At 35.0% G+C, this 23237-nt stretch overlaps 1 protein-coding gene across 1 annotated transcript; it reads right to left on the reverse strand.

Moving 5' to 3' along the window:
• Window positions 1–10202: 10202 nt before the first annotated feature.
• Window positions 10203–11138, reverse strand: LOC120620560 (olfactory receptor 2M3-like). Its single transcript, XM_039885617.1, has one exon. It carries the CDS (start codon window positions 11136–11138, stop codon window positions 10203–10205), a length of 936 nt encoding a protein of 311 aa, XP_039741551.1.
• Window positions 11139–23237: the final 12099 nt, after the last annotated feature.

Below are 23237 nucleotides of genomic sequence, written 5' to 3' on the forward strand. Positions count from 1 at the left end.
AGTTTTGACCTGTGGTAGTTCTTATATGCAGATCTCATGCTCAGACGTGCAGGTGTACAGGTTTGGTGTTTTTGTTGTTGTTGTTGCTGCTGTTGAGTTTTAGATGTTCAGCTTATTGTTGTTTTAAGGGGAGAGATTTGGGGATAACTCTCATTCAGTCATGTTTCTGAGTCTCTCCAAAATGTCCTATATGGGCTATAATTTCTAATAAAATATGTAAAATATTTAGAGCAAAACCAATAAAATTTTACATAGATCCAACCAAACCATTACCCATAATTCCCCAATGTCATTTAAAGTCAAAAGCAAAGAAAGGGTTAAAAAATTTAGTTAAAATATTGCATCCAAAAGCATTAAATCCCACATCGATTGAACCTTTAAATACTCCTAGCTGTTCATAAAGAAACCAAAATAATGGATGAGGAAGCTCAACAAAATAATGGATGAGGAAGCTCCAAACCCTACTCCCTGTGGAAACACTAAACTACTAACTGACTAAAATAATTTTATAGAGGCTCTCAAAATCATAGTCTTATGGAAGCCAAGACAATGTTCAATTACTATAAAGACATGATGAAAATGCTGGGGAATTCCACAGTGTTTCTGCTTAGTATTGTCCTTCCCACCTCAGGTAGTGTGTGGGGCTGTTTGGCAGAAGCAGTGGCCCAGTCCTCAGACCATTTCCATAAATCAGAGAAATCATAAAAGATTGAATTTGCAGCATTTTAAACTGCAAGCAGGCTGCTTGAGTGATTGGTGTCTATGACACCTAACTCGGCATTCGGGGGCCAAAGTATCTGGGATCTCAGGCTGGGAAAGCTGCAAGAACCAATGGACATAGCTAATGAACACTACAAGGAGACTGAAACTTGCATATTCCTCAGGTAAGAGATTACTGATTTATGAAACCAATGAAACAGTTAAAGCCCTGAGAAGAAGCAGGGAAATTAAGACATTTAAAAGCAGCCATGAATATAAGGAAATTGGAAAAGTAAAACACACTTAGGGATTCAGGAAGAAATGTGCTCAGAAAAGTTCTTAGAAGACCTAAAAATTCATGCCAGGTTGATTGTTGAAGGTTTTTCCCTGCTCAAGGTGAGTCTACAAAGACTGTGTACAGTAGCTATTTTATTCTAATGCTTAATTTCAACACAATATCAGAGGCATATAAGCAAACAAATAAATTGACCATAAGAAGGAATAAAATAACCAGAATCATCCCTGGAGAAATAAAGACATAGAATGTGTTTTACAAAGACTTTAAAATAACTATTTTAATATACTAAACAAGTTAAAGAAAAACACAGAGAGACAAGGGAAGTCACAAAAGTAATATATGAACAAATTAAGACTACCAACAAAGAAGAATTATGAAAACTACAGAACTTCTAGAGCATAAAAGCAAATAACTGCAAAATGGTATAACCACTTTAGAAGACAGTTTGGCAGTTTCTTACAAAACTAAACAAATATTCATTTTTTAGTCAAGATGGTGGTGTAGATAAATGCTGTATTTGCCTTTTCTCACAACCACATCAAAATTACAACTAAATTACAGAACAACCGTCATTGGGAGTTGCCTGAGGTCTGGCTGAAGGAAAACTTGCAAATAAGGAAATACAGAGGGGGCCGCCTAGAGACTGGTAGGAAGTACAGAGATGTGAAACAGGCTGGTCCCACACCCACATGTACTGGTTGAAAATCTGGAAGGTTACCTCAGCTGCAAAGGTCCCCCAAAGGAGCGAGGGGTCCCAGCCACATATCAGGCTCCCCAGCCCAGGGTTCCAAGTCTGGGAAGAGAAGTGCCACAACTTCTGGCTGTGAAAACCATCAGAAAGTGTGGCTGAGTGAGGCGGAGGGCAGCTGAAGTCCCAGGTATTCCTTTTAAAGAACCAGCACACAAACCCACTCACTGATGAACTCACTTACTCTGAGCTCCAGCACTGAGGCAGTAGTGAGAAAGGTGCCAGGGATATATGGGGATGAATTGAGTTGTCTTACTTCTGGGTGAGGGCTAGAGGGGCAGCTTTCTCCCAGATAGAAGTGCTGACAGAAGGCATTGTTCCTTGGTTGAATTATCCCCACTCCTGTCTTGCAGACACAGGCAAGCACTATGTCTGAGTCCCCAACAACCTGTCTAATACCATTTGCCCCACCCTAATCATTCCAGGAGACCCTGTCCCACCAAACTTACAATCCTACCCAAGCCACTTTCCAGTGGCTTTTCCCTGAAAATAGATACTCTCGGCTTATACCGAAGACTTTCCTAAAACACTCAAAATTTCACAAATCCCCAAGAAGCATGTGGTATGTGGTCTCTGTTTGCCACATGCCACTTGCTCAGCAGCCCCAAGCCTGGGACTAGCAACAACCAGTCTCAACTTGTGGTTTGGCTTCTCAAGGCATCTCCAAGCTCAGTATAGGTGGCAGCCATCTTTGGATTTCCTGGTGATGATTGCCAGGTAATCTCAAGGAAGGACAAAGGCTACGGCTATGCTTGGCCTTTGGCAGGGTCCCTCCCAAAAGGCCCCCAAGCCAGCACCAAGCAGGGATACCACCTACGGTTGTATCCAAGGATGACACACACCAAAAGCAAACTAGGCAGACACCAGAGCCCTGCTGAACTGAATCCTGGTCTGTACGGTCAGTCCATGTGCAAAAGCTTCTCCACTATAGTCATGATCAGTCATCACAATGAATCAGCCCAATGGTCATTCCCTTCCAAATGCAAACAGCAACCAAGGCTCAACTACAACAGGAGAGCACACACAACCCACACAAGGCACACACGTGGAGCACCCAGCTCAGGAAACCAGGGTGACTGTATCACTGGACACCATAATACCTATTACATTAAACCACTATACTAAGAACGGGAGACATAAAACCCCTACCTAATATATAGAAACAAACATGAGGAGGCAACCAAATGGGTAGACAAAGAAACATGTCCCAAATGAAAGAACAGAACAAAGGTCCAGGAAAAGAACTCAACAAAATGGCAAGCAATCTACCAGATGCAGAGTTCAAAACACTTGTTATAAGGACGCTGAATGAGCTTAGGGAAAGAGTAGCTGAACTCAATGAGAGCTTGAACAAAGAGATAGAAAACATAAAGATACAGATGGAAAACATTAAAAAAAATATTAAAGAAGAATACAATAACTGAAATGAAGAATAAACTAGAAAGAATAAACAGATTAGATAAAGCAGAGATTCGAACCAGCAATTTGAAAGATAAGATAGCAGAAAACACCCAATTAGAATAGTAACAAGAAAAAAGAATCCAAAAACATAAGGGTAGTTTAAGGGATCCCTGGGACAATATCAAGAGTACCAATATTTGCATCATACAGATACCGGAAGGAGAGAGCAAGGTATTGAAAAACTATTTGAATAAATAATGATGGAAAACTTCCCTATTCCTGAAAAGGAAATAGACCTACAAGCCTAGGAAGTGCAAAGAGTCCCAAATAATATGAATCCAGAGAGATAAACACCAAGATGCATCATAGTACAATTTAAAGACAAAGAGAGACTCTTAAAAGCAGTAAGAGAAAAGCAGTTAGTTACCTACAAAAGAGTACCCCTAGACTGTCAGCCAATTTCTCAACAGAAACTTCGCATCCAGAAGGGACTGGCACAAATATTCAAAGTGATGAAGAATCTATGATGTGAAGCAAGGACCTATAACCAAGACTACTTACCCAACAAAGCTATCATTTAGAATCGAAGGGCAGATTAAAAGCTTCTCAGACAAGAGAAAGCTAAAGGAGTTCATCACCACCAAGCCAGTATTATAGGAAGTATTGGAGAGACTTCTTTAAGAAGAAGAAAAATTAAAGATAAAAAATATGTATAATAAAATGGGAATAACTACATATCTATCAAAAATTACTTTAAATGTAAATGGATTAAATGTTCCAATCAAAAGAAAAGGTGACAGAATGGATAGGAACAGCAGACCACTAACAATACTGCCCACAAGAGACTCACTTTGGATTGAATGACACACACAGACTGAAGGTAGAGAAATGGAAAAAGATAGTTCATAAAAATGAAAATAGAAAGAAAAAAAACCACTAAGTTAACAATACTTCTACTAGACAAAATAAACTTTACAACAAAGGCTATATCAAGAGACAAAAAAGGACTCAGTAATCCCACTTCTGGGTATTATCCATACTAACCCAATACACTGCTTCAAAGGGAAATGTGAATTTATGTGTTCATTGCAGAATTATTTACAATACCCGAGATATGGAGGCATCCTAGGTGTCCATCAATGAATGAATGTAAAAGAAGACGTGGTACATATATACAATAGAATATTACTCAGCTAAAAAAAGAGTAAAATCTTGCCATCTGCAACAATGTGGATGGACCTAGGGGTTATTGCATTGAGTGGAGTAAGTCAGATAGAGACAGACAAATGCCATATGATTTCACTTACATGTGAATCAAAGAACAAAATGAACAAACAAAACAGACACAAAGAAACAAACACAACAGAAACAACTTATAGATATAGAGAACATTGTGATGGTTGCCAAATGAGAGGGGTGCTGGGGGAATAGGTAAAAGGAGGAGGGGATTAAGAGATACAAATTGCTAGTTACAAAAATGTCATGGGTATGTAGAGTATAGCATGGGGAATATAGTCAATAATATTGTAATAACTATGTACGGTGTCAGATGGGTACTAGATTTATCCATGTGATCACTATAAGTTATATAAATATCTAATCACAATTTACACACCTGACATAAATATAATATTGTATGCCAACTATAATATAAAAATTGAAAAATTATTTAAAAAGAAACTAAATATAAACTTACCATATGATTCAGAAATCATGCTTTTTGGTTTTACAGAAAGGTGTTAAAAACGTATGTCCACACAAAAACCTGCACATGTGTGGTTATAACACTTTTTTTAATAACTGCCAAAACTTGGAAGCAAAAAGATATACTTCAATAGCTGAATGAATAAATAAATAAATTGTGCTACACTCACACAATGAAGTAGTTTTTATTGCTGAAATGATGTATCGATGAATGAGAAGACATTCAGGAATATTAAGTGCATACCGCTATATGAAATAAGCCAATCTGAATTGGTTACATGCCGTAGATTCCAACAATATTAGATTCTTGAAAAAGAATCGCAATAGAGATTATAAAATAATAACTGGTTGCCAGGGGTTGAGGCTAGAGGAGACAGATATAGAGAAAAACAGATTATTTTTAAGGTAGTAAATGGATACTGTATGATACTATAATAATAGATACATGTGATTATAAATTTGCCCAATCCCATAGAATGTACAACATCGAGAATAGACCCTAATGTAAACAATGGACTTTGTATGATAATGATATGTCGTTGTAGATGTATCTATTGTAACAATAAGCCACTCTAGTGGGGAATGTTGATAATGGGGGAGACTGTGCATATGTATGGATTTAGTTTATACGGGAAATCTCTGTTCTTTCTTAATTTTGTTGTGAGCCTGAATTGCTCAAAAAATAGTCTATCAAAACCACAATAACTAAACTTTAAAACTTACTACAATGATGCAATATCAGGCTCAAACAGAAAAAAAAAAAAACAGAATTAATGTACTGCCTGACTGGTCATTGAGAATTATTAAATCTGGGACACAAACAAGCAAAGGAATAAATAAAAGCAAACTAAGTCAAAAGGACTATGGAATACCATAAAAACAGCAATACACACATTATGGGAGTCCAGAGGAAAAGAGAGAAAGCCATATTTAAAAAAATAATGTTAGAAATTCCCCAATTTGGGGATACCTGTAGATATTAAAATCTGCTGAACTCAATAAACACCCAGGAGGAGAACACCGAACATATCCATAATGAGACACTTTATAATCAAACTGTCAAAAGACAATAAAAAAGAGAATCATGAAACCAGCAAGAGACAATCAACTCCTCATGTACAGGGTGTACCCTATAGGATTATCAGCTAATTTCCTAGCAGAAAACTTGCAGGTCAGAAGGCAATAGAATGAGATATTCAAAATGCTGAACAAACAAAACCTGTCAACCGAGAACACTACATCTAGCCAGAACTGTCCTTCAAAAGAGGGAGAAATTAAAACATTCACCAAAAAAAAAAAAAAAATCTAAAAAATCTAAATCAGAGGGAGTTTATGAACACTAGACCTAGAAAAATTGTTAAAAAAAAGTGCTCCAAGTCAAATGGAAAGGAGATTACACAGTACCTCAAAGTCATAAAGACCTTCAGTTAAGTTAAATACATAAACGAACATTAAAACCGTTATTAAAAAAATTTATTTCAAAGTTTAATTTTTATTCTTTTACTTAATTTCAACACAAAAGCATACCAAACCATTATAAATATATGTTCATTGGTAGATAATATATAAAGATGTTATTGGTGACATCAATTAAAAAGATGGGGCAGAACAGTAAAAGAGTAGAGAATTTTATAGGACTTAAGTTGCTATCAGATTGAAATAGATTGTTATAACTATAGAATGTTATATGTAATCACCAAGGTAACCACAAAGAAAATATCTATAAAATACCCACAACAGGATATGAGCAGAGATTTAAAATGAGTCAATACAAAATCAATGGAACACAAATGGAGGTGTTAATGGGAAAAAACAAGAAACAAAATGAAATGAAAGAGAAGGTGGGAAAGACATTCTATGCAATTAATAACTGAGTGAAAGTTGGGGGAAGGTTTCTAGTTTCACAAGTCAGGAGCTTGGGAACCACCCACCATCTTAAAACATGTAAGAAGCTGAAAAGGCTGAGAAATTGTCGAGTCTTCCTGGATGTGCAGATGCTTCTAAGCTTTCAACGAGGTTATGTCCAAACAAGCCCATCATAAGTTGAAAACATTGCAAGTCAAAAATGCGTGCAGTCCTACACCACAGAGCACCGGTTGTCTCCCTCACGGTCATGTGGCTGACTTGGGGCTGTGGACGCCACCACTGCCTGGCATCATGACAGAATATCGCTAGCCTAGGAAAAGATCAAAATCCAAAAGTTGAAATACGGACTACTGAATATGTACTGCTTTCAACCATTGTTAAGTCAAAACATAGTTAGTCAAACCACTTCAAGGAGGGGACCATCTGTATCAGAGAGGAGGACACATAGAAAATGGATACTTCCAAGACTGGGAGGCAGACGGGCAAGCACAGGGTGTCCTGGCACAAACTGCTAGAGGACCATGCTGGGGTAGGAAAGTGAGAACTTTACTTGACAACTCGTAGGAAGCTCCCTGAAGACAACCATAAGTGTTAAAAACTCCAGGGGACCCAGTCCTAGAGGAACCCTAAAATTTAGTGATATTTATTTTACATCTAGGAACTCAACCACAATCCCACGGTAAATATCAGGGGAAATTTCCTCTTGATTATGGCTCGGGAAGAGGTAAAGTAGTCATTTTGAAATCTGCCAGAGGACTCTGTTTAAAAAAATTTATTGGAGTGACACTGGTTAAAAAAATATATATAGCTTTTAAGTGTACAATTTAACAATATGTCATATGTATATTGCATTGTTTGTTCACCACCCAAAGGTTAAATTTCCTTCCGTCATCAAATATATGACCCCTTTTACCTTTCTCTACCTCCCCCTCCCCCTTTTCTTCTGGTACCCACCAAACTGTGCTGTGTGTATATGAGTCTCTGTCTTGTTCATTTGTCGCTTTCAGTTTTATATTTCATATATGAATGAAATTACATGGTTCTCAACTTTTTCTCAACTTTTTATCACGCTAGGCATGATAATCTCAAGATCCATCCATGTTATCACAAATGACGGTATTTCATCCTTTCTTATGGCTGAGTATAGATGTACCACATAGGAAATCCTAGCTTCAGCAATCAGGCAAGAGAAAGAAATAAAAGGCATCCAATCCAAATTGGATAAAGTTGTTACTTTTTGCAGAGGACACGATTCTCTATATAGGAAATCCTAAGACGACACCAAAAAACTATTAGAAACAATAAACAAATACAGTAAAGTTGCAGGATACAAAATCAACGTACAAAAATCTATAGCATTCTTACATTAATGATGATATTTCAGAAAAAAAAATCTTTGTTTTCAACTGCAAATGCCTAGAAATAAACTTAATGAAGCACATGAAGGACCTATACACTGAAAATTTGATAGTGTAATATAATATTTATTTTATATTGATCTCCTTTCATCGGAATGCAAAAAAAAATTACTTGTTTAACCTATGAGTGAGTTGACTTACTATAAAAAATTAATGAATGATATTATGAGTGAGGAATTTTTTTCAATAAAGTAAAACATGCATTATGAATAACATTTCATTTAACTCAATCTTTTCTTTTTATTTATTTACTTGTACAGAGAATCCTAAAAAGACAGTATTTATTTTAATTGACTTTTAGAACTGAAAAATGGAAAAAATATAGAGTACAGCATTCATAATTGTTTTTGAGATCAACAGTGTTAAGTTTTTCCTATTTATTATATTAGATATTATATTTATAGCAAATAGAAGATACATTGTATGTGCTATGAACAAATTATAAGTATAATCAAATTACATAAACTATATGTTGATTCATTAAATAGGTGTATTAATATATTAAAGAATTCCTACAAGTTGTCTTAATTCAGTCAATCATTAGGACACTACCAATGTTATCTCACATTACTGACAGAATAAGAAATTGTAATTTTATTTTTATGACTTTCATGGATATGAGTCTTTAAGTAATCTGTGTGTGTTCGGTAGCAACAATCTACACTGTCTCCCATGATCTACATTTCTTGGTGTCACTCTTGTGATTGTGTTATCCTATAAGGTAAAAATGATCGTGCAGATGTAACAAAGGTCCCAAACCAATTGATTCTAAGCAATCTAAAGAGGCTGATTCTATATTGGCTTGGCCTCAACAGTTGGCAAATCTGTATAAGAAGCCTTAGGCCTTTACTGAGGCCAGAGAATCCCATCTGCTGGCCTTGAACAAGCAAGCAACCAAGGTTATTTAATTGCATAGAAATAACTTATTTTAACAACCATATGAGCTTGGAAGATGATCATGGGCCCCAGATGAAATGGCAGGCAGCCCTAGCCAAAACCTGGTTTACTACCCTGTAAGACCTTGAGAAAAAGCATAAGATTGGCCATGCCAGAACTCCTGACTCATACAAACCATGGCATAATAAATGGCCGCTATTTAAAGCTGCTACACAGTGAAAAAAATTAGTACAGTGAGAATGTTGTGTCAGAGTTTAACAGAACAGTTTGTTTTTATGTTAGGTGATAGAGATTTTTTTCCTCTTAAAAACATAACAATCTCCAGGATCGTACTTAATTTTATGTAAATACCATCACAACAATATCTATGGTGATGTATGTAATACATGAAATATAATAAAGTGTGTAGACTTAACAATCCAAGATTTCTCCATTAAAAATTAATCATGATTTCATGCAATTGCAGTTCATTACTCACATAAAGATTAAAATGTCTAAGTGTGGTGAATCCAGAATTAAAGATTCATATTCACATTTTAATCTCCTATTTGTAAGGTCAAAGTCTCTAGGGGAAGGAAATAAATGGAGACTCCCCAATCTTCCAGTATCTTAAAGGAGAAGACTGTCCAGTCCAACTAAAGCTCAATATGCTAAAGCTCAACTTAGAGCTTCTCTCCCCTCCATCCATGTTAAGTTCATTTTCACAATGATCTTAAATTCATATTTATAATTTTGTATTAAATTATCTTGGTCATACATTTAAAAAATTATCAATTCAAGTTATAATATTGGATTAAGAAAAATTCTTTTCCTTTGCCATGATTAAGCCTATGACATGTTAAAAGACAAATTTAGTTTTATAAGTACAATCAATCAATGGGGTACTTGACATGTAATAATTCTCATTTGTAACATATTATTTTTTAAAAATATAAAAAAAGTGCATTTTGCTTTTCAATCTTTACTTATAGCCATATCTTATACTTACCATAATAAAAATATGAAATACTTGAACAAAAGAATGCAAATAGATATTAGTTTCTAAATCTTTTTTTGTTGCTACAACGATGGATAAATGTTAGGTACTGAATAAATGGAATAATACATAAATTTAAGAAAGAGTAACAAAAGTAGGGGCAAAAAAAGCAAATAATAAAGATACTTAAGCAAGTTATTCTGCATACTTGTCCTTCCCCAAAACCTTCATGAATGCTCTGGTCACTTCCTTGTTGCGAAGGCTATAAATGAGGGGGTTCAGCATGGGAGTGAGGATGGTGTAGAAGGCGGACACCATCTTGTCCTGGGTAGGGGAGTGGTCAGAAACAGGCCTCATATATATGAACATGGCAGCTCCGTAGTACAGTCCCACTACCGTGAGGTGGGAGGAGCAGGTGGTGAAAGCTTTGCGGCGACCTTCTGCAGACCCCATGCGAATGATGGCCAGAATAACACGAGCATAGGAAGCTATGATGACTGCTATAGGGAGCAGAAGCATGACAACACAGCAGATAAATATCATTCTTTCAAATAGCAAGGTGCTGGTGCATGAGAGAGTGAGTAGGGCAGGGACGTCACAGAAAAAACTAGGTATTTCCCGGGCACAATATGAAAAGGACAATACCACTGCAACTTCAATTATACCATCAGTGGAACCAAGAATCCAGGAAGAAGCAGCCATGAAACAGCATATTTTCTGGCTCATGAGACCTGAGTATCGTAAAGGGTGGCATATAGCCACATAACGGTCATAGGCCATGACAGCCAACAGGAAACATTCAGCTCCAAGCAGGGACACGTAGAAGAATATCTGAGCCCCACAACCGGCCACAGATATGGACTTGCTGCCAGACAAGTAGTTGAAGGCTGTCTTGGGCACAATGGTACAGATGAGCATGAGGTCCATGAGGGACAGTTGGCTGAGGAGGAAATACATGGGGGTGTGGAGCCGGGCGTCCAGGCAGATGAGGAGGACCATGGCCATGTTTCCCACGAAGGCCACTGAGAAGATGCCCAAGACCAGAGAGAAGAGGAAGGTGTGGGTGGGGCTGTGACCAAAGATTCCCAGAAGGATGAAGTCGGAGCTGAAGGTCTGATTCTCCTGTGACATGATGGATGTATTCACTACAGAGAATACAACATGTTAGAAATGGCAGAGACACTGCCATGTAAATATCAAGAGCTTCATTCCCAGATAACTACATCTACAAATCTGTCTAAGCATGGAAAACTGTTTCCCTGACCATCATTTTTATTTTCAGACTAGAAATATTAAGATTTATTTATCACTTGATATATTTTTAATGAAAAATGCACAGCTAATGGACATCATAATTTTCACCATAAAAGCTTGGGAGTGTTCTAAAGACATATAATCAAGATTTAGCAACATGCCACCTTAAATGTGTAATGTGGATCATCCTTCATAATTGCATGAAGACCTTGAAAAGACTCATAAATACCTGGGAAGACAATATCATTTCAGCCGTACTTTCAATGGAAGTCATCAGATCACACTAGAATGCTCCTAAATATTCTCTTTCAAAGTGTAAAGCTAAGCACAGACTAGTGGAAATAAGACAGGATTAGTTCAATTCCAGGTAAACAGAAGACATTGAGAAGTGAACAGTCAAGAGTCCATTAAGTAATACTTATTCTAATAATGGTAAATTCTAGTGGAAGTAGATACTCACCAAAATACCTTTTTCTCACTTCGTCACTAAAAACGAGGTACGTCACTGAGGGACGCAGCATAGACCAGCTTGCCTGAGAGGAGGCACAGAGGCCAGTGCAAAGACATAACTCAAACACCTGCCAAATGTGACTTTGGCTGTGTGATCATAGGCAATTACTAACTACTCCAAGCCTTATTTTCTACTCTGGAAATGTCAATATTTATAATGTCTATATTAAGGGGTGCTATGAAGATCATATTTATAAAGAATGAACATTAATTGGAATATATTTTGAACCATATGAGTATTTTTAATAAATAATACTATTGGTGAGTAGAGAGAATGTTTGTGTTTTATCTTTAAACTATTCTAGTTTACATAGAATTAATATCATCCATTTTCTTAGCAATTTTTTTTTTAAGGAGAATCTCTTTGGCTACACAATAGACTATTTTAAATTCTCTATTTTTATATTTACTTATTCTCTATTTTCATATTTACTTATTTTCTTTCTTGGCTGCCCTTTCCAAGGAACGAGACATTCTTTTACTTTTTGTCTCCCTTAACACTATCTGAAGACATTGTAAGTATAACCTGTCTCTTCCTCTTTTGTGTCCTCTCAAACTCTTTATCAGTATTGTACTCATCAATTCTGTGTTTATAAGAACATTTTAATTCTAATCCAGGTGTTCACTACACCCTAAATTCCTAATCAGTTATGTTATTTCTTAAAAATATTTCTTACATTTATATGTTTATCAAGAAACTCAACCCGTACTTTGTAAGTTACAGACATACTATAGGTTTTTCAGGGTTTTTTTTATTTTTTTGTACTCTTCTTACAAACAGTTGCTAATTTAATATTTCTAAAACAGTTGTCTAACATTGTGCAAATTTATCATTATATATACCACAGAAAGTCCTTCTGGCTCTACTGCTGAATGATGCCCATGATTTATTATACTTCCTGATTGAATTGGAGCCCAGTAGTGAATTACCACATCATTCCACCCAGTATAATTACAGTCCTTTTAATAACCAGAATGAGAATTTGATATAGACATTCGAGGTATGGACGTATAACATAATGCACATTAGTTTACTGCTTTATAAATTCTGTAATAATTTAATTGCAAGCTTATCCGCATTATAAATTCTCATCATTCTTTCACGGTATGGCATTAATAGCATTTTTGTGCCCTCATATCTCTCAAAAATAGCTAATGATACAACTTGAGTTAAATAGTTAATTGACGTTTTAATAATTAGGCTACAAGAACCATGTTCTGATTAAAGATATCGTGAGGAAGGAAACTTGAGGGAGGGGGTTAGGAACAGTGGGAAAGCATCATGATGACTGAGTAAGGACAGTTTACATCAACAGAGCACAGTGAGACAGTGTATGTGAAGGGAAAACTTGGAGGTAGAGAGAAACTTAGAGGAATAGTGAATTCGAGAGAGAAAAAAGTAGAAAGAAGGAGATGGAGACTTGAATGCAGACAGATCACTGAGCCCACCTGGCTGCCCTTGATGTGCTGCATTTGCCAGTGGTGAAGCCATTAGCTCACGTCTAACAGAGACACGTAATCCGGACACTGTTATAGATGAAAGGTCATGTAAAAACTGTCTTTGCTACATTTAGAAATTATTCACCTAATTCATCCCCCTGCCTACAGATAGAATCTTCAAATCGCATCTCAATAAATGGTTGCTGATGCCTTTTTAAAAAGGCTTATCGATACCTCTGGGGAAAAAAAATATATATATATTTTCTTATTTGCATCTGTACCCACTGATATTAGGGTTAAAACTAATTTTCTTTTATTAATTCATTCATCACATTATTTTTAATTTACCTAAAACATCATTGGATTATAACAGATCCCTTAAAAGTTCAATTTTCAATGGCTTAGATATCTGCAGAATAGACTTTCATCTCCTTACAGATATATTTGCGAGGCATTATAGAAAACTGTTCTAACCTCTAGTTCAAGTCTCTTGTTATCCATTTCTCAATACAAACCCTGTGCATTTCTACCTACAGATCAATACACAATACACAAATCTGAGCTTAGGTCTCATCCCAGGGGTTTTTCCTTACTTTGGCTGCCTTTCCGCTTTTTAATTCTTCACCTCTGTAAATCGTATCTCTCCAAGTTCCAACACTCGTGCATCTTTCTTCTTCATGCCTCTTTCTTCATTCCATAGATAGAAAGCTCTGCATATATTGAACTGACAAAGTAAATGTGACCTCTACCTCTATTCTATAGAAAAGGAAAATATGGACCTTCAGTTCACACAAATCTTGGTTTACAGTCTTACTCTACCAACAACACCTGTGTTACCAGGCAGGTTAACTAACATATCTGAGATTGCTTTTAATATCCTCCAATCTCTCACTGGGTTTTGTAAAGATATTATTTCATTTATCGTCTAAAAAACTGTGACAAATATAAAAATACAATAATTTTACAGAGAATATAAAAATATGTGTTGCAAGTCAACAAGAAAAACTACCTCCCTATTTAGAGGACTTTAAGATAAAGTTTCTAATATACATAGTTTTTGAAGAAAATATAGTTCCATGTGGTTGAAATCTAAAATATTTTAGATGTTTTGGCAGGTGCCATCTCCCTCCATCTTACCTTCTAGGGGTTCAGCAAGATATGGTACTAATGAAAGAGTAATTTAAAACCTTTAAATTGCCCAAGATAACCTATGCAACATGATTTTACTAGGTCATCTGTGGTTTAATTTCGTGATCACTCCAGGGAACACAGTCCCTTGGCTGCAATTATTGTGTAGTGCTGTGTGCTGTCATTCACTCTATTTCCTAGGAACTCATATGGAATTAGTTTCCAGCTGAAAAATATATATCTTGATATTTAAGATCAAACAGAAAGCCCTGTCATTTTCTTGTATTTTGGTCTTCTTTCCCTGTAAATAGGACTCTGTTAAAGTTCAGCGATATTTTCACAATGAAAATCAAGTGGTCTAATCTGAGTATCATCCATCTTCAGATTCCAGTATTTGAGATTTAAGCACCATTGTAAATTATTCTTTCACAGCTTGCTATTTGTGGTTACTGTTCTTTTTGATTCTATGACTAGTTGTCATGTCACTATGCTCAAATACATTAGGTGAATTTTCTCCCTGTGGAATTAATTGATAGCTTTAGACTTTCAGATATGTCCTTCTTTTTCTCCATTGTTTACATTTATGATGTCTGCATTTATATGTTTTTGCCAAATTTTAAAAATTCAAAATGTAATCAAAAGCCTACCATTTATAACTTTGATATTTCTTCTTCACTTCATATTCATTGTGCCGAATTCTAAACCTCCATCTCTGAATGACTCTACTCCTCCTTTGAAAGCAATTTACTCTATTTCTTTAAAAATGCCATTGGGATTTTGATGAAAATTGTGTTAAATCTGTATGTTGCTTTGGGTAATATGGCCATTTTAACTATGTTGATTTTTCCAGTTATGAACACAGAATATCTTTCTAATTCTTTGTGTTTTCTTCAATTTCTTTTAATAATATCTTATAGTTCTCAGTATATATAGGTCCTCAACATGCTTTGTTAGGTTCGTTCCTGGGTATTTTATTTTATTTTTTGTTGTGATTCCAAAAAGGAATAGTTTTGTTTCAATTGCAAAAAGGAATTTCTTTTTCTGAAATGTGATTGTTAGTGTATAGAAACGCTATTGATTTTTGAATGTTGACTTTGTTTCCTGAAACTTTACTCTATTTGTTTATTGTTTCTAACAGATTTTTTGGTGGAGTATTTAGAGTTTTCTGTAGAGAGAATCATCTTCTTTGCAAAAAAAGACAGTTTGATTTCTTCATTCTCAATTTGGAGACCTTTTATTTCGTTCTTATACCTGATTGCTCTATCAGGACCTCCAACACTATATTGAACAATAGTAGTGATAGTGGACAGCCTTGTCTTGTTCCTGATCTTTAAGGAATGGCTTTGAGGAATGTATGATGTTGTTGAGGCTTTGTCATATGTGGTCTTTAATATGTTGAGGAACTTTTTTCTATACCCATTTTACTAAGTGTTTTAATCATAAATAGAAGCTATAGCTTGTCAAATGCTTTCCCTGCATCTATTGATATGATGGTATGTCTTTTATCTTTTATTTTGTTCATGTGATAGATCACATTGATTGATTTGCATATGTTGAACCATCATCGTTACGCCAGTGGAATAAATGCCACTTGATAATGATTTGTGATCTCTTTAATGTGTTGCTTTATTCAATGTGATAGTATTTTGTTTAGGATTTTTGCATCTGTATTCATCAGAGGTATTGGTCTGCAGTTTTTGTGTCTGTTTGTGTGTTATCCTTACCAGGTTTTGGTATCAGGGTAATGTGGCTTCATAAAATGAGTTAGAAAGAATTGCATCTTTTTCAATATTTTTGGAAGAGTTTTAAAAGGATCAGCATTAAATCATCTTTCATTGTTGGGTTGAATCTACTAGTGAAGCCCTGGACTTTTATTTTGGAAGGTTTTGATTATCATTTCAATTTCTTACTGTTGATCATCAGATTTGTATGGAAGCACAAAAGACCCCCAGGAGCCAAAAAAAATCCTGAGGTAAAAGGACAAATCCTGAAGTATCATGCTACCTGACTTCAAATTATATACAAAGTGACAATAATCTAAACAGCACGATATTGGCAGAAAAACAAACACACAGACCAGTGGAACATAATTGAGAGCCCTAAAATAAATCCCCTTAAACATAAGCAAATAATTTTTGAAAAAGGAACCAAAAATATATAATAGAGAAAGAAAAGCCTCTGCAATAAATGGTGCTGGGACAACTGGAAAACCACATGGAAAAGAATAAAATTAGATTGCTAACTGTCACCATACATGAAAAGTAACTCAATATGGATCAAAGACCTAAACGTAAGACCTGAAACAATAAAGTACATAGAAATAAAAATAGGTTCTAAACTTATGGACTTGATCTCAGAGAGCATTTTGTGAATTTCACCTCTAAGGCTAAGGAAGTAACAGCAAAAATAAATGAAGGAGACTATACCAAACTAAAATTCTTCTGCACGGCAAAAGAAAACATCGACAAGACAAAGAGGCAACCATCTGAATGGGAGAATATATTTGCAATTGATGCCTCCATAAGAGGTTATTATTAAAATACATAAAGAACTCACAACTCAACAACTAAAAACAAACAATCTAATAAAAAATAGGCAGAGGACCTGAAAAGACAACTCTCCTAAGAAGACATACAAATGGCTAAGAGATATATGAAAAGATAGATGTTCAACTTTGCTAGCTATTAGGGAAATGCAGGTCAAAACCACAATGAGATACAATCTCACATCTGTTTAATGATTATCATCAAGACAAGTAATAACAAGTGTTGGAAAGGTTTTGGGGGTTGGCGGGGAACGGACTCTCATACACTGCTGGTGGAAATGTAAACTGGTACAGCCACTATGGGAAACAGTGTGGAGGTTCTTCAAAATATTAAGAATAGAATTACTATACAACTCAGCAATCCCTCTCCCGGGTATCTACTCTCCAAATATGAAAATATTTATCCATAAAGGTATATGTACCCTGGTGTCCATAGCAGCATTATTCATGGTGGCCAGCACATGGAAACAACCGAAGTGTCTTATGATACCTGATTGGAAAAAGAAGATTTGGAACATATATACAATGGAATATTAATCAGCCATAAGAAAAGATGAAGTACTGCCATTCGGGACAACATGGATGGATCTTAAGATTATTATGCTATGCGAAATAAGTCAGACAGAAAAAGTTAAGAACCATATGATTTCACTCATATGAGGGACATGAAGATGAAAGCAACAAATGAACATGACAAATAGATACTCATGACATGGACTACACTTTAATTGTTACCAGAGGGAAGGGGAGAGATGGGAGGTAAATAGGGGTACAGGGGGTCAAATATATAGTGATGGAAGAAAATTTAACTTTGGGTGGAGAACACACAATGCAATATACATATGATGTATTATTAAATTGTGCACTAGAAACCTATATGATTTTACTAACCAATGTCACCCAATAATCTAATTGAAAAGTAAATGTAATCGTTGTCCTAAATGGCATTTCTGTAAAATTCTAATTAAAGATAAACATCTGTATGGTGAATAATAAAGACTTGGATACAAGCACAAAAGTCTCTGTAAATGAAGTTTAAATTATTTTAATAGACATTATAAAATCCAAAAAAAAAATGATGTCTGATATAATTTCAAATTCTTTAATTTATTGAAATTTTTTTTGTAGCCTAATATATGATTGATCTTGGACACTCAAAAAGTATGTATTCTTCAGCTATTAGATGATATAATCTGTAAATTTCTACTAAATTGTTCTAGTCTAATGAGATATTTAAATACATTTTTTTTGTATAGATTTTTAGTCTGTATGATCTACCCATTGTTGTAAGTGGATTATTAAAGTAGTCTACTATAATTGCAATACTGTCAAATTCTGCCTTTATATTTGCTAATATTTGTTTAAAATATGTGCTCCTATGTCACGTGTGTATTTATTATTGTTTTAGCTTCTTCTTCAATTTATATCTTCTATTATGTAATGCCCTTCTTTGTCCCATTTCGTAGTCTTTGTTTTAAAATTAGTTTTTCTCAATATGATTGCTCTTAGGGTTTTTTATGTTGTTATTTTTATTTACATGTCATTTTTATTTACATTTTCCATTCTCTCTTTCAGTCTCTGTGTGTTTTTGGTCTAAAGTGAGTCTCTAGCAGGTAACATAAAGATGGGTCTTGCGGTTTTATTTTATTCAGCCACCGTATGTCCTTATATTGGAGTATTTAGTCCCTTGGCATTTAAAGTAATTATCAGTAAGTATGTACTAATTGCCATTTTGTTATTTTTTAGTTGTTATTGTTCTTCTCTATTCCTTCTTCTCTTGTTCTCTTCCCTTGTGGTTTGTTGTTTTTCTTTACTGTTATGTTTGTGATTCTGGCTTGGTGTTGATAAATTCTTTTAACCTCCGGCCCTCTCTCCAACAACTCGGTGCTCCCCTGTAAGTCCCTGGTGCCCCAGGAGCTGCCGACTTGTGGCTGGTGTTCAGAGGGAGCAGATCTGTCATCCCAAAAGTCTGCTTACAGACGCTGTTCCTATAAGAGTCATCTGCGGCTACCACTGCTGCAGCTTCTGTCCCACTCAGCTGCTCAGGACTGGGTAGCCACATGTTCTCACCCAATTCTACCTCTTCCCATTGCAGGGTGATTTTTTATTTCTCTTCCTAGTTGTAGGTCTTGTTTATCTAGATCCCAGGCAATTTTCCTTGCTGTTTGCTTTGTGTTTCTGTCACAAATTCGATTTGGTTGCAAGAGATAAGAACAGAGTCTCTATCGCCTATGCCATTTTTTTTTCTCCAGCTCCTGAAAACTTTCTTAACCTGGGAAGAGAAACAGATATCTCAATTCAAAAAGCACAGTTCTAAACAAGATAAAATCAAAGAGATCCACCTCAAGACATATTATAATTATATTATAATTAAAATGGCAAAAGTTAAAGTAAAGAGTGAATCTTGAATGCAGCAAGAGAAAAACAACTAGTTACATACTAGGAAAACCCTTATAAGGTTATCCGCAGAATACTCAGAAGAAACTTTGCAGGTCAAAAGAAAGTGAAATGACACATTTATAGTGCTAACAGAAAAGAACTTACGATATAGAATACTTTACCCAATAAGGTTATTATTCATAATTAAAAGAGAGAGAAAGTGTTTCCCAGTTAAGCAAAAACTAAAAGAGTTCACTGCCACTAAACAGAATTTTCAGGAAATGTTAAACAGTCTTATTTATGCAGAAAGAAAAACAGCATATCCAGAAATAAGAAAACATATAAAAGAAAAAAATTTCACCAATAAATCAAATATATAGGAAAAACAGTGAATCAGCCACTTAAAAACTAGTATGAAGGTTAAAAGACAAACATAGCAAAATTAATTATTACTACAACATATAGCGGATACACAAAAGAAAAGATCTAAAACATGACATCAAAAACATGAAGTGTGGAAGCAGGAGTAAAAATGTAGCATGTTAGAATGCATTGGAACTTAAATGACTCTCAGTTTAAAATACACTACTGTGTATATAGGTCAATATATTTAAACCTCATGGTAACTACAAAACAAGAATCTACAAAAGATATGCAAAAATAAAGAAATGTTAGAGGGACTTTTTTAAGAAGAAAAAACATGCATCAAAAACAGGAATAAAGAATGATAATAGTTACATTCCTATCAACAAGTACCTCAAATGGAAAAGAATTAAGTGCTCCAACCAAAAGATAGAGAGGTTGAATGGATAAGAAAACAAGATCCCTACATATGCTGCCTATAAGAAACTCACTTTAGATTAAAAGGAAGAGGATGGAAAAAAATATTGCCTTGATGGACCTAGAAGGTATTGCGCTGAATGAAATGAGTCGGATAGAGAAAGACAAATATCGCATGATTTCACATACATGTGGAATCTAAAGAACAACAACAACAAAAGAAGAAATAAACAGAAAGATACAGAGAATATTTTGAGGGCTGCTATATGGGAGGGGAGTTGGGGGATGGAGAAAAAAGGAAAAAGGATTAAGAGGTACAAATGGAGAGTTGCAGAATAGACATGGAGATGTAAGTGCAGCATAGAGAAGATGGTTAATAAAGTTGTGATAAATATGTAATGAGAAGAGGGGTATTAGATTTAGTGAGGTTATCGCTTTGCAAGTTATATAGATCTCTGATCACTATGCTACACAACTAAAACTACTATATTATTGTATGCCAACTAGAATTGAAATAAAACTCATTGAATTCTACAATGTAAATACAAGCAACTAATTGTCTATTATGTTTCAATAAAGATGGGAAAAAAATGAATGACAAAAAATATAAAAGAAACTTTTCAGCTATTATTTCTTCAAATAGTTTCCTTTTCCTATTTCTTCTCTTTCTTGGACACCTATAATATAAAAAAATACTATCCTTATGTTGTATCAGGGGTCACTTAAACTCCCCTTTTTAATTTTTGTTGTTGTTTTTGGGTGATTCCCACTATTATGTCTTCCAGATCAGTAATCTGTTTGTCTCTATTATCCATTTTGCCATTAATTTTCTCTAGTATATTTTTTTCTTAAAATTGTCCTTATTGGGGTGATATTGATTAATAATAACATTATATAAGTTTCAGATCTACATATTTATAATATGACATCTGTATACTCTGTGTGTCCACCACCCAAAGTCAAGTCTCCTTTCACCATATATTTGACCCCATTTTCCTCTTCGTCTTCCCCCAACCCTACTTCCTCTCTGGTAACCACAATTCTGTTGTCTATATCTATGAATTTGTTTTTCTGCTTGTTTGTTTTCTTTTGTTTGTTGTTGTTGTTGTTTATATCTCACCTATGAGTGAAATCATGTGGTTCTTGTACTTTTCTGTCTGACTTATCTCAATTAGCATAATACTTCAAGATCCATCCATGTTGTAAAGGCAGTATTGCATCAATTTTTACAGCTGAGTAACAATCCATTGTAAATATGTACCAGTTTCTTTATCCAATCATCAGTCCAAAGACACTGACTTGTTTCCATATCTTAGGTATTGTAAACAAAATGAACATAGGAGTATATATATCTTTAAGAATAAGTGTTTTCAAAGTTTTCAGGTAGTTTCCCAGAAGAGAGATTTCTGGATAATGTGATAGCTCTATTCTTAAATTTTTGAGGACCCTTCATACTGTTTTTCATAGTGGCTGTATCAATTTACATTCCCACTAGAAATATGTTAGTGTTCATTTTTCTCCAAAACCTCTCCAACACTTGTTATTTCTTGTCTTAATCATAATAGCTATTCTAACAGGTGCGAGGTGGTATTTAATTGTGTTTTTGTCCTACATTTGATAAATACAGCTGTTGAAATCTTTTCATATATTTTTGGGTATCTCTTTGTCTTCTTTAGAAAAATGTCTATTCAGGTCCTCTGCCCATTTTTTACATCAGATTATTTAGGTCTGTATTTGTTGAATTGTATGAGATTGTTTTATATATATACATATATATATATAATTATTATTATTATAGTGACATGGGTTAAAGAAATCCAGTAAGTTTCAGGTGTACAATATAACAGTAAGGCATATATTGCATTGTGTGTTCACCACTCATAGTTAGATTTCTTGCTGTCACCATAAATTTGATTCCTTTTTCTCCATCTATTCCCCTCCCCCTTTCCCCCTACTGTCTGGTAACCACTAGTCTATTGTCCATGAACGTGAGTATCTGTTTTTTGACCTGTTTATTTGTTACTTTTAGATTTATATCCCACATATAAGTGATATCATGTGATTTTCAACTTTTTCTGTCTGGCTTATTTCACTTAGCGTGATTATCTCAAGGTCCATCTATGTTGTAGCAAATGGCAGTATTTCATCTCTTCTTATGGCTAAGTAATACTCCATTGTATATATGTACCACAGCTTCTTTCTCCAACCATCCATTGTAGGACACTTTGGTTGCTTCCATATCCTAGCCACCATGAATAATGCCTCTATGAACATTGGTGTGTAGATATCTTTTCGGATCTATGTTTTGAAGATTTTGATATAAATTCTCAGTAAAGGGATAGCTGGATCATATGGTAGATCAATTCTCATTTTTTATAGAACTTCCATACTGTTTTCCATAGTGGCTGTACCAATTTGCAGTTCCACCAGCAGTGTATAAGGGTTCCTTTTTCTCCTCATTCTCTCCAACACTCGTTATTACTTGTCCTGTTGATTATAGCTATTCTAAAAAGTGTGAGATGATATCTCATTGTGGTTTTGATTTTCATTTCCCGAATAACTGGTGATGTTGAGCATCTTTTCATATGTTTGTTGGCCATTTGTATGTACTCTGGGGAGAAATGTCTGTTCAGGTCCTCTGCTCATTTTTTGATTGCATCATTTGATTTTTTGAGTTGTTATTGAGTTGTAGGAGTTCTTTGTATATTTTGGACATTAGACCCTTATTGAAGGTGTTGCTTGCAAATATATTTTCCCATTTGGATGGTTCTCTCTTTATCTGTTGACGATTTCTTGTGCTTAGCAGAAGCTTTTTAGTTCGATGTAGTCCCATTCATTTATTTCAGCTTTTACTCCCCTTGCTTTTGAGGTTAAATTCATAAAATCCTCTTTACGTCCAAGGTCCTCAAATTTAGTGCCAATGTTTTCTTCTATGCATTTTATTGTTTCAGGTCTTATATTTAGGTCCCTAATTCATTTTGAGTTAATTTTAGTGTGTGGTGATAGACAACAATCTAGTTTCATTCTTTTGCAGGTGGCTTTCCAGTTTTCCCAGCACCACTTATTGAAGAGACTTTCCTTTTTCCACTGTATGTTTTGGGTTTCTTTATCAAAAATTATTTGCCTGTATAAATATGGATTCACTTCTGGACTCTCGGTTCTGTTCCACTGGTTCGTGTGTCTGTTTTGCTGCC

The sequence above is a fragment of the Pteropus medius genome, unplaced genomic scaffold, assembly GCF_902729225.1.
Source record: "Pteropus medius unplaced genomic scaffold, Ma_sr-lr_union100, whole genome shotgun sequence".
Classification (NCBI taxonomy): domain Eukaryota; kingdom Metazoa; phylum Chordata; class Mammalia; order Chiroptera; family Pteropodidae; genus Pteropus; species Pteropus medius.

Excerpts from the sequence above, each read along its gene's own strand:
- LOC120620560 (XM_039885617.1), bottom strand. The coding sequence starts at position 11,138 with ATGTCACAGGAGAATCAGACCTTCAGCTCCGACTTCATCCTTCTGGGA.